The following is a 12,898-nucleotide window of genomic DNA, read 5'->3' as shown; positions in this document are numbered from 1 at the left end:
CCGCAAGACTTTTTTGACAACCCATTATATGCCAATATATATTTCTTATATATGTCAATCCTTTCTATAACAAACCAGCACTTATCACTTTGAAACCAGAACAGGCACGGCTCCCAATAACAAGAACAACCCAATAGTAAAAGTTTGTAAAACTAAAAATAGAATAATCTATAAAATAAGCTGAAAAAAACTACAACTAAAATTGTAAAATCTAAACTCTAATCATTAAATAAACATTTTCGAGACTCTTTGTTATAAAAAATCAAAAATATTAAAAGCAAATGAAGGTTTTATTTAACATAGTTTATTTATAAACGGAGTGAGAATTGCTGGTTATTCAATCATTCAGCGCACTTAGCTTTAATCTCTGGCATTGCTTACGTAACAGTATTATTTTATGAGCATTCTAAAACAACAAAACCGCTATATAAAGCGAAAACATACATATACAGATATTTACATAGAAGACTTCACGTGAGTATTACTATAGACTTAAATTAGAAATATTATAAGCTTTGGACTAGCAAAGAAGAACACCGCTCAAAATTTTGTGACATGACCCACAAAATAGGTGGCTGCTCGACTTCGTATGGCGAAGTAGAAGGGATGATCGGCACGAAAGAATTTCTTGCGGGAATCAATCGAATTGCTAATCACAATTGGTTTGTAGGCTGAAAGAGAAGAGAGAGAAAATAACGGCGGTTAAAGTTAACGGCAGAAACGAGATGAAGTTCAATAGAATGAATGTGATGAAGGTCGATGAAATAATGATGCGAACAGTGTACTTTTGAATGATTTTAAAAATGTGTGGTGAATGATGCCAGTAGTTTCTAAAGAATATTTTTTTTTTTTTTTTGAAGATCCAACTTTGACCTTATACTCGTATTAGCAAGTATATCATATAAGCTTGACAGAAAAGTATTATACACCATCGAAATAAGAGGAAAACATAGTTGATGGGCATTACTTCCAGTAACTAACCTACTATAATTATTAATGATTTTTTCAATAAGCTCAATTTCGAACTTCAAATGCAAATACTTCGATTTTGGATACTATCTTCGAAAAACAGAAAACTTACTTCATTACTTATGAATCAATCTCATAAAAAACTTAGTTTCCTACTCAGAAAAAATGTCGATTTTACCGCACAATGTAAAGATATTGCTAAGTTTTAACAATAGACGAGGCTTTGATTGGCAATAGATACCAAGAAAATTTACAACAACATATCAACAGTAGATTTTATTAAAACAGGGCCAGAAACCTTTAAGTTTATGAGTCTAATTCCTGAAACAAATTCCATGCATCCGAAGCATCTGCTGTTAAGTTGCCACTACTTCTAAACGTCATACGTTTCAGATATGTTTCCCACTGAAATTTCACTTAACTATCTGTGTTTAAAAAAAAAATTCATCAACTTTTCCGTGAACGGAGAAGAGGCAGAATATATCCAGTTTAAGATAAAGAGCCTGATATGGATGGCGTAGCGCTCACAACTGTCAGCTCACATAAACGTGAAAATAAGCGTTAGAGAATCGGAAGATTTCCTCAAAATTACTTTGAAATATTTTTTGTTACCCATCCCACTATTGGTCGAAACTCAGACGGAAGGTTACAAGGGAGTTTTATGTAAGGAGCTCTACCTCAAGCATAGCTTTAGGCTACTAGATCATTGTAGTATTTTTCATGCAGAGGCGGCTGCTACTAAAATAAGTAAGTGTTTTACTCCAAAAAGCAACCTTCTTCAGAGAGATTACCATTCACTCCTTCAGCAGAGCGACAATACCAGCTTTGACCTCTTTCACTGTACGCGCAAAGTTAGTTAAGCAATGACCGACCTCACTATCGGTAGCATCAGGCTGACTCCTTTATTAACATACTCCTTTGGATGTCTGGTCATAGCGAAATCGCATTCGTTCTTACGGTAGTCGGGTCTACGTAACCGGAACGGACGCGGATTTTGATGCGCTCAAGGACTATCAACTCGGTAGAATTCTGCCACTACAACAACAATAACAGAGGGTACCCTGGTCATCACTGTCTTCTTCGATGAGCTCGAAAGAAGAGGTACCTAAACTCGATTACATCGGATTGTGATCGCACCGCTGTCTTCTTGCGCTCTATCGCAAGACCTGAGGACTTCGGCTGAGCTTAGCAAGTAGTGTTTAAGTACTAGCTTCTCTGCGACTGTAAATTCCTTCTGGCCTAGTGCGGAATAAAGGAGATCCAGTGAACTACTCTCAGCAAATTTTATCTTGGCGCTATTTTAGAAGTTATTACTGGTTATTGTACAAGAGTCGTGCATGCAATAAGCTGAACATTGTTTCGAATGCTAACTCTCAAAGTTGTATTAGGAAGACCCTCACAACCAAGCACTTTCTCCTCATTGTCCAGCTTTTTCAAACTGAGGTTGAAACATATCGACAGATATATCTTCAGACAAACTAGTGAAATAGCCACAGTTAATATCAGACGACTCAATTGACTAGTAATAGTATATGACAATAGGCGGACATTTTCCGCTGTCCAAACGGGTTCCGTTTTTGGATCGACCTCAACTACTTCAACTACCGTTTTCATAAGCCCATTGACATTTATGTGAATGATGAGATATGAAACATATAATATTTGTGACAATTTTTGTACTCACCAACACTACTTGCACCTTCCGTGCCCGACTCATTGACCTCTATGCAGACTTTGTGTAGAATATCCGAAATTATTAGTGGATCTGTGCTATTATCACGCAGCATATTCTTAAAGTTGGCAGCTTTCGAGAAAATCGTTGTGATGCCCAGCTGAAGGGTAACATATAGAAGAGTTTCAGTTAGTTTATGAAATCAAGCGCTTCAAGCGCTTACACAAACAGCTCACCTGTTCCAAAGTACGCCGCAGGCTGCATTCAAAATCGATTTTAAATTTCGGCAAAAGCACCTGCACGCTCTCCATCTGCATGCGCTCCGCCAACACGTTGAGATCCAGCGTTTCTAACTGCTTTTCCAACGCCGCCAGGCCATCGCGCTGATTCGGCAACACCACCAGCATAGCGAGCTCATCATCATGCTCATAAGGCAACTCAATGATACGCGCGTCCAACTCACGCAATTCCGCGAACTTCACAAACATATCATCGTCGAAGAGCATCGGCACAGGCACAACTGTAGGTGGCGCCTGCTGTGGCACGTCTTGCGCTGCTGGCGCTTCCATGGCGCACTGCTGAAAGTCGTACAGCCCCGTCCGATAGGCGCTAAACGGCAGAAACCATTTGCTTTGGAAATGCACAGCTGCCAACACGATGGCCGTTGACGCCGCCTCAGGCGCTGTGATCGTGGACAATAAGGCATCGCCGATAGACCAGGCATAGCCAGCGGCCGCCTTCGTCAAATCCTCACCGAGTTGTGCGCGCAATTTCGCAATGCTGCTGCAATCTCGCTGCAACGCCGCTGTGTGAAAATATTTCTGCGCTATTTTACGAAATTCATCACCGACTTCCACCTCCACCGGCAGCAGCAACTCACTGCACAGCTGCATGTGTGTGTCGGCCGCGGTGTCGGTGCTCAATTGCAGTTCCGTCGCGAAGTGGTTGGCCATTTTGGCATTGCTGGCGAAACGCTTCAGCTTTAGCACGCGCTGCAGCTCCTCTGCGGTGCCGCCATCGCTGCCGAGATAGAGCAACGTGAGCAGCGCTTCCAGCTGTAGCGGCGATATGATAATGTTGTCTGTGTCGTGCGTGGTCACGATGACGCGCAGCAGCTCGTTGCTGAGGTCCGTTGCGACACATGTGGCTCCATTGCCATTCGCCGCTGTGCTATTATTGCTCGCCATTTGATTGCTCGCGCTTTTCTGCTTAATTATTTGCTTTTGTTTTCAGAGCGTGTGCGCTTTTGCTTTTGCTATGTTTTGTTTGTGGCGTGCGTGGGCGCGGTAGCGTTGGCGTTGTGCCGGAAAAGTCTCAATTGTTGCAGTTCAGGCAAGTGGTGGCGGCGGTAGTGGTCGGTGTACGGTGTCGCTGTTGTTGTGCGATTACAAAATTAGGCATCAAATTAGCAAACATAAAAATTAAGCTGACCTGGTGCATAGATATATCTATTGGAATTGTATATATGTACGATGTGTGTGTGTGTAGCTAAGTGGCGCACGAGTGGGTTATATTGTCTTGAAGAATTACAGCTGTTTATCAAAACTGTCAACGCGCGCAAAGAAAACAAAAAAAGTTGTCGTACTTCTTTCTGATGTAACATAAACATTAATATTTCGCCATTACATGCTGATGACTTTATCCGTTTATCCGTTAGACGGCAGCTCTTGTAGACTAAGTATTTGTTTTCTTATGGTAATAATGATTAAAGGTTTTAAGTTAGATTTTCAAACACAAATTCTATTTAAGTTGTATTGTAAGAATTTTGCAATATTTTCTTTTTCAAAACACACCTACTTTTGAGTGTGTTGTCATTATTGAGTTTTGAAATGTATAACGCACACATTTCGAAGAATAACAGTGAAATTTAACAATTTCTTGAAGAAATGCAGTTTTTGGATTTCTGGATAGTGGAAATTAAGACAACTCAACTTTAAAACCACTAAACTCTCCTATGGAATTGCAAAGCACAAAGAATTTCAGTTAAAATCGTATGTTCAAAATTCAATTAAAAATTGTTTGGTACGTTGAATTGTTTCGATTTCAACTAAAGTTGAGTTGAGTTGAAAGCGCCAAATAGAGAAAATCAAGATGAATATGGCTCTATAGACTTAGCTTACGGTAATAATTTGAATTTGAAGCCAATCTAAATACTATTTTCGTTCTCAAACATGATAATACCATGGGAAAGTTGATGCATGTTCATTATTCAACTAAACATTTTTTGACAGGTTGAGTTGTCTTCGATGACACCGAACTGGGATATTTCAATTGAAGTTGAGTTGGGTTGCGGGCACCAAATAAAGGAAATCAAGACGTATATACTTTTATAGAAATAATTGGAATTTGAAGGCAATTTAAATACTATTTTCGTTCTCAATCCTCACTGAGTAGTTGACGTGAGTGTAGCTATCTAACAGTTTCCTTCGAATTTATTATCAAAGCTAGCACTATCGAATCTAATTCGCTTATCCAAATCGCAGCACGCATATACGAAGGGCAGTTCAGTAGAGACTGCACTCCATACGCTGATATTTAATAACGAAAGAGCTCTTGAATATACGGAATACGCTCTTGAAGCATTAATGGACATTTTTGGAGCGTTCTACAACGTCTCTACTAATCTATTCTGAATAGTATCCATTCAATAAGTATTGATCCTGCTATACAATGCTGGATCAGAAGCCTTTTGACCTCTAGACGCATAGCAGCAGAATGGAACGACGCTAAAATGCCAAGGAAGTCTGTAGATGTGCTCCGCAATGTAGAGTACTATATCCGCTTCTATGGACATTAGTGGTGAATAAACTGCTAAGGAACTTGGAAGGCAAAGGCCGTAAGATAGTGGCAGATACGGACGACATTGCTACCTTCGTATCGGGAAGGTGTTTACAGACCATTAACAGTATTATGACCACCTCTCTCAATACAGTCCGAAATTGGGTATCGTAAGCAGGTCTGGGGTTGAAGCACGAGAAAACGGATCTGCTTGTGTTCATATTCATAAGAAAGCACAAAATTCATACTCGTATATGGACGTTTCCTTCGATAAATGGGACATAACTCTCTCTTAAAAACCGCACTATGTACCTTGGGGTAGTCTTGGACAGCAAACTGCTGTGAAAGCACAATGTAGAAAAAGGAGTGAGTATGATACACTGAAGGAGGTATCAACACTAAAGCCACAGAGTCTGTTAAAATTCGCGTCAAGCGCAGGCATCCTAAATGATGACTTGGACGACGGAAGCGAAAAAATATTAGTTTACATGAAATTTTGTGTTTCCAATGGCTTAATAGCTACGGAAAAGTTACAAAAAGATAGCAAAATATTGCAGTTGTTTTGGGAAATCTACTTTATCATGAACGAATATTTGACTTGCTCAAAGTATTCTTTTACGGGTGTGAAGTCATTTCAATTAGTAACGTTAACATCGAAAAAGTTGCAGAAATAGTGCATGGAAATTGTCGTACTGATATCAGAAAGGCAGCAGAGGATCTCAACATTTCTTTCAGATCGATTCAACACATTTTGTTAGTGTTTCGTGGTCCCAAAAGAGATGCTTGACAATGTGACTAACGATCCTATATTCTTCAAACGCATTACTGACGACGACACGTGGATTTATGAATATGACATTGAAACTGTCCAACAATTTAGCGAATGTCAAGTTGACGTTTGCTACAGTGCCGTTTTGTTGAAATTATTTCCAGCAAAGTTTTCAGTATTTTTCTTCGAATTAAAAATAAGATATTAGTTTCGTGCCTTGTTAGAACAGTAATGAAGTTAGAAATATGTATCTATCTCTTGTTTGTCTGGCAGTAACAATCGGTTTTCTCTTGGAACTTGTAAGTACCTTGTACATTATTATGTACAATTTTTAGTACATCAGGGATCATTTTTACGGCAAATCTTTGAAGAAAGATGTAATTGCTTAAAACAGTTTGACTCCAGTGGCGCCATTAGCTGTTTTTTTTTTAAGAAATGGACACATCGAAGCCATTTTTCTTGTCGTCTATTGAAACTATTGTTGAAGGAACCATATTTAATTCAAATTTTTTATGCGGTACAAAAAAACAAAACACCCAAAGAAGTGAGTTCTCTGCATTTCTTGGCATCAACGTCCTTATGGGTTACTAGCACGATTAAAAAATCCCGGAAAACAACAGAGATCGGCTATTCAAAATACAACCTATGATTGATGCTGTGAACAAACGCTTTCAGCAGGTGTATCAGGAAACCAAGCAACTATTAGTTGACTAATCTACGATTATTTTTAAGGGCAGAAGCTCCATGTATACGAAACGAATATAAGAAAACTACTAAGCATGGTTATAAATTGTAGTGTTTGTTGGATCAATATGGCTATATTAAAAAGTTCCAAATATACCAAGGAAAAGATAAAACTTTGGAAGCAAAGTACGAAGAATTTGGTCTCGGGGAGATAGTGGGTTTGTCCCTCATAGAAGATGAGTAAGGCAAGAACAAGTATATCGTCACCTGAAATGCAAAATAACGTAACAACATTTTCGGAATTTTACAGTGGCATGAATGAAAAACGAAATAAAATGGAACATGAGTGAAAAAAAAATTAATATTGGTTAAAACTGGTTTATATCTGAGGGCAGAACGTGAAAATGTTGGACACATGTAATATTATGAATGCAATTTGAAGTAGTGAATCATAATCAATAAGACACTCAATTTCGAATTTTTTGATGATACGTTATTCATATTCAGGTGACGATATGTACTTTCATAATTATTTTACCGCCTTTAGACTCCTAGAGTTCCTCTAAATCAGAATGTGTTTGCATATGGAACAATTAGAGGCAATCGAAAAGGACTCCTTCAAACATGAAGCCAGGCAAGTAAATGAAAAGAGGCGAGTTTGATTCACGATCAACAACGAATGGAGTAATTTTTTCCAAATGGATAGATAATAAATCAATATTATCTAATTTTCATGGCACTGAGCAAACTACAATCAGGAAAAGTGATTGAAAAGGCCAGAAAATACATGTTCAATGTCCAACTGCCGTTAAAATTACAACTCATTCATGGGTGGAATAGACCAATGCAGATCAACTGCGAAGTACCTACGGGATAGTAGGCGATCTAAAAGATGTTGGTATAGATAGTTTTGGGGTATTTTGGAAATAACGTTCGTAAATAACGCCATTACTGTCAAACACATGAAAACGTCACTCTGCTGGAGGACCGACGGTCCGTTGCTCAAGGCCTAATGACGCAAAAGCATATTTAGTGCCATTAAACGAAGCTTGAGAAGATGGCTTCATCTCTTAAAATATAAGAAAATATACCCAACACAAGTAACATAAATCGGAAATTGAAGTTGATACATCTACCAAATATATCATTCACCCAAAAATCACTAGTCAGAATCTTGAAAATAATATTTACTCTTAGGTATATAGATATCGAAACGCGACAAAATACTGCTCTAATAATTAGCAAAATACACGCGCACAACAACAATCCAAACAAAAACAATATTACTCACAAACTTAAGAAGCTAATATTTGTGGTTTCCAGAAAATTACACGCGCTTGCCAAATTTTTTCTACTCCCAAGTGTGTGTGGGTGCATAAATTCCGAAAAACAAACCACAAAATTCTGATTGCACTTACTTAAATTCAACAGTATTTAGTGAAAGCGAATAGTTTTATTTTATATGCCATCAAGATTTTTATAGCTACAGTGGTCGTCATATTAATACAATAACATGATATGAAAGTGGATTGAAATGTATGCTAAAATAGGAACATGTTTGTTATTTAAGTGCGTTATTCTACAGACTTAGATTATACAGTAGATGGTATTTATAGCCGCTAAACAGCTACAGGTTGGGTATTTTCATAAGTTCCATTTCACAGGAATTTTGGAAGTCAATTTGCGTGTCATAAACTCATAAAGTGCTGATATTTATGCTAATATTTATGCTAAATGTTAGCTGAGCTACGATACCTACTTTAGAAGCTATTCGAAAACAGAAAAGAAAATTCTTCAAAGTTTTAAGACGCTTCCAAGCAGGTGATGGATTTTATGAGAAACGTTTTTACTGGCCTGTCATTGAATTGAGTCTATGCTGCTTCTAGTCACTATGGGAAAATATATATTATATACATATCGTCTTATAAAATGCAAAACAACCTACCGTCAAAAAAATATTGAAATTGAGTTGTTTATTGCTTATAATTCACTACATCATATAACATTATATAGCATAATATTTTAAGCTTCCCTCTGTCATATATAACCAATATACAAGTTATATATAACCAACATATTACCAATATATAACTTATATATAACCAATGTATAACCATTTTATAACCGAAACTCAAATTTTGTTTCAACATGAATGGTTTCTATTATATTGTTTTTTCTTAGCCTGTAAACTTATGAAAAGTGATGATACGGTATTTTGCATTTCAGATGCCGATATGCATATGCCCTCAAAGAAATATATACCTACAAAATTCCATTAATATGCACACAACCGTATATGCTTTCAAGTGCTGATACTTCTTGTTTTTTTTTAATAGCTTCAAGTGTATACAAAGACTAAATGCACAAATTCTTCTACGTGCTGACGATTGTGTTACTTTTGCAGAATAGAATTAAATCTATATTTCCACAATATTATTTTTTTGCAACGCCTCAAAATAGTATGCAGCGCACCCACAGATTATTGTGGGAAGGCAAGTAGGCATGTGCACAAATGAGTGTTTATAAATTATTTTTAAGCACAACAACATTTTCGGCGGCAAATTAAAAATTAAAAGCAAAAGATTTACGTCAAACCGAAGACACTTCACTACAGAATTTACTTAATGCAATAAAATAATATTTTTTGTTGTTTTTTTATCTCATTTAATTAAGCGCAAAAATAGTGCTGTGAGAAGAACGAGCGCAACAGCACTTAACAGCATACATTACATCATAATTATTTAAGTAATTTCTGCGGCATAAAAGGCACTACGAATTTTTTAATCAGTTTCTTGAGAGTTTTTATGTCATGAGTTTTTTTTAATGCAAGAAAGATTTTCTATAGCTTGAGTGAATTTATTTACTTTTAATTTTTTTAAGTTTCTTGAGTTTTTTTAACACATGTAACTTTTTTCTCATGACATTTTTTTACAGAAAGTATCTTTTTATTTATTGAGTGAAATTTTTTACTTTTAATTTTTTTATTACATGCAACTTTTATCTTATTTTGTATTACATCCAACTTTTATCTCATGCGATTTTTTATCGCTTTGTGGTTTTTACTTTTTTTGTTTTGTAACTGCGACCTTCTGATGTTTTTAATTGTTTTTTTTTTTTGGTTTTTCATGAGAACTTTTTATTTCATCAGAGTTTTTTATTCGCTTTACTCTAAAACTTTTTTTCTGCAATATATTGTATTTGGAAATTTGAAATTTTTCGTCGAATTTTTTGAGATTTACTCCAGGAATTTATTTCACGAATTTTTATTTATCTCTCAAGTGAAACTTTTTACTTTTAATTTTTTATTTGCATTATTAGGCACTTTGGATTTTTTGAAGTTTATTGAGACTTTTTATTTCATGAGATTTTTTTATTTCATGTTTTCTTTTTTTAATTTTGTGAGTGAAATTATTTATTTTAATTTTTTTCTGTACTATATTCTTAAGCACTACAAATGAATTCTTTAAAAAGTTTCATGAGATTTTTCTATTTCATGATATTTTTTTCCTTACTGAAATGCTTTACTTTTACTTTTATTATTTTTTTGTTTTATAATTTTAAGCACTACATATGAATTTTTTATAAAGTTTCATGCGACATTTTATTATTTCATGATATTTTTGTCTTTACTGAAATGTTTTACTTTTACATTTATTATATTTTTGCTTTGTGTTTTCCACTATTTCCGCTAAACCACACTGATTTATGCCACTTTGCTACATTTTACACACTCGCACCCAAACCCATATCCCCAATCCCCTTAATCTCTCTCGCTTAAAGTTTAGCCAAATTTATGCTAATACCTCTTACTCAATACACTTGTTGCTTGGTCTCAATAGTATAATTTTCGAACGTTTCATAAACAATTTCAGAATCGTTTAATATACACTTAAGTAGTTCTTCACATGAAAACACGCGAAAACAAAACACTTTCGTTGCCGTTACCGCTTCGCTGACGACTGACCGTCCAATCATACCAAATAGATCGAGTTCACGCTGCTCGATTAAATTTTGCAGCTCTGTTTTTGCTTTTCTTGTTTTGTTATTTACTCACAAATTAAAATTTTCTGAAAATTGTTCGCATTTTCTACAACATTTTCTCCGATATTTTTCCGCTGCTCACTCGCATTCAATATTGCCATTGCTATTTTTATTATGAATGATCATAGATGGCCACCACACATAAGCGTATACATATCTACAAATTTAGATATACAATTGCTTTGGTGAGCTGCGCTGATCGTGCGCTAGATTATGCTCAGCGTGAGCATCGTTCTAGCGTTCTAGCATACATTCTAGCACAGCTGAGGCACGATATGATCAACGTGTGTTGCTGCAGCTCTTTGTTTCAATACGGAGCGAATTTACACCCGCAAACAAACATATGTACATACATAGATTCAAGTAGCTAATATTTTATTTGCTATGTTATACATACATACATATGTATGACTGATTGTTGAGTGTTCAATTAAACGCTTAACTGGGTGATTTTTGTTGATCTTGTCCAAGCTTTTGCCTAGCGCCAAACGGCTGCGAAAAATTACCAGCAACATAGTCTGATTGATCGTTAGAAATGCAGCCGTAGGAACACCCCTCACACGCCAGTGCGTATAATGAATATTAATGAAGAGAATTGTGGATGAGATATGTTCAGAGTTCTACATGTTCAGCACATTATGAATTTTATAATCTTAATATTACACCATTGCATCTAAATGTTTTATATTACTTCATTTTCCATAAATTTCGTTCAGCCTTGAAATAAAAATTTATAATTCTCAACAGATTTATACAAAAAACTCTTTTATTGGTTGGTTTAGAGAATCAAATTTTTGCCACTGCTGTACAGTAATAAATTAAAAATAATGCTCACTAAGATCCGCTTAAAGAATTATATCTAAACTTGAAAATCTCCAAAAAGTTTAAAATTGTTCCCAAACCGTTGGACCGATCGCTTTGTAATTATCACATGTCCTTCTTAGATGTACTCGTATATGGTATGTCAGATAGTGATAAAAAGGAATAAGATTTTTGATATAAGTTCAAGAAACGATTTTTTTCTTGGAAGCTGCCATTTTGTCCAGCTAGGTAGAAATTATGGCGAAAATGCTTCATGTATGTGTAAGATTTGATGGAAAAATGATTTTTCTTTTGTATAAATAGAAGAAATATGCGCTGTCGTTTACCTTAGCTGCCGTGAAAAATTTTCAGAGCAATGGGTTTCTAAGTAAAAAAACATTTTCTAGTGAGGATCGGCAAGTAGAACGTATTAGCCTACAGGATCAATTCAAAACTACTGAGAATATCAGGTTGGAGATCATAGAAGATTTTGGAACCAATAGCATTGCTAGAACTATGCGAAACTGGCTCCGTGATGCTGGTTTGAACGCTCGACGACCCGCAAAAGACCCACTTTTGACTAACCTTCAACAGCTGCTTGTATAAATTTGACAGCTGTCGCCTCCATATTTTTTAATTCATATAATTTCAAGTGAAGCAACTTTTTTATTGTGAAAAAAATGGATGGAAAAAAGTTTCACGTGTTGATAAAAATTTGTTTCCTGGAGGAAAAAAAATATAGTTGAAGACCACCTCTTTAAAACAATTAGCTTGGTGAAGAGTCTTCGCGGCAAAATCAACCATCAAAGCTTGGTATGCTAAGTTGACCCCCAAAAGAGGTTGTTACAGACGAAAACATCCAAGAAGTCCACAAAATAATTTGGATGACCGTAAAGTGAAGTTTTTTGAGATAGCAGGCATTCTAAAGATATCAACTGAACGTGTGCATCATATCATTCACGAATTTTTGGGTATGAGAAAACGCTGTGCAAAGTGGGTGGCGCGCGAGCTCTCTTTCGACCAAAAACAATGATGAGTAGATGATTCGGAACAGTGTTTGGAGATGTTCAACCTTAATAAACCCGATTTTTTACATCGATATGTGACAATGGATGAAAGACGGCTCCATTATTTCACTCGGAAAAACAAGAAAAGGAAACAGGCAACAAGGCTGACTAGGTTAT

At 36.0% G+C, this 12,898-nt stretch overlaps 1 protein-coding gene across 3 annotated transcripts; it reads right to left on the bottom strand.

Moving 5' to 3' along the window:
• Window positions 1-288: 288 nt before the first annotated feature.
• Window positions 289-10,989, bottom strand: LOC126752177 (serine protease inhibitor 42Dd). 3 transcript variants are annotated; one of them, XM_050462789.1, is made up of 4 exons: window positions 10,676-10,989; window positions 2,878-4,012; window positions 2,654-2,801; window positions 289-671 (listed from the first exon to the last, which is right to left on the bottom strand). In XM_050462789.1, exons 2-4 carry the CDS (start codon window positions 3,826-3,828, stop codon window positions 541-543), a joined length of 1,230 nt encoding a protein of 409 aa, XP_050318746.1. In that variant the 5' UTR covers window positions 3,829-4,012; window positions 10,676-10,989; the 3' UTR covers window positions 289-540. The 3 variants fall into 3 exon arrangements, with proteins under 3 accessions (XP_050318746.1, XP_050318747.1, XP_050318748.1); XM_050462790.1 differs by having other exon boundaries at window positions 10,683-10,989; XM_050462791.1 differs by lacking the exon at window positions 10,676-10,989 and adding an exon at window positions 9,135-9,298.
• Between the last annotated feature and the right edge of the window lie 1,909 nt (window positions 10,990-12,898).

This window comes from Bactrocera neohumeralis, chromosome 3, assembly GCF_024586455.1.
Source record: "Bactrocera neohumeralis isolate Rockhampton chromosome 3, APGP_CSIRO_Bneo_wtdbg2-racon-allhic-juicebox.fasta_v2, whole genome shotgun sequence".
NCBI lineage: Eukaryota > Metazoa > Arthropoda > Insecta > Diptera > Tephritidae > Bactrocera > Bactrocera neohumeralis.
The sequence above is the reverse complement of the archived record's forward strand: the minus strand, read 5'-3'. Positions and strand labels throughout refer to the sequence as shown.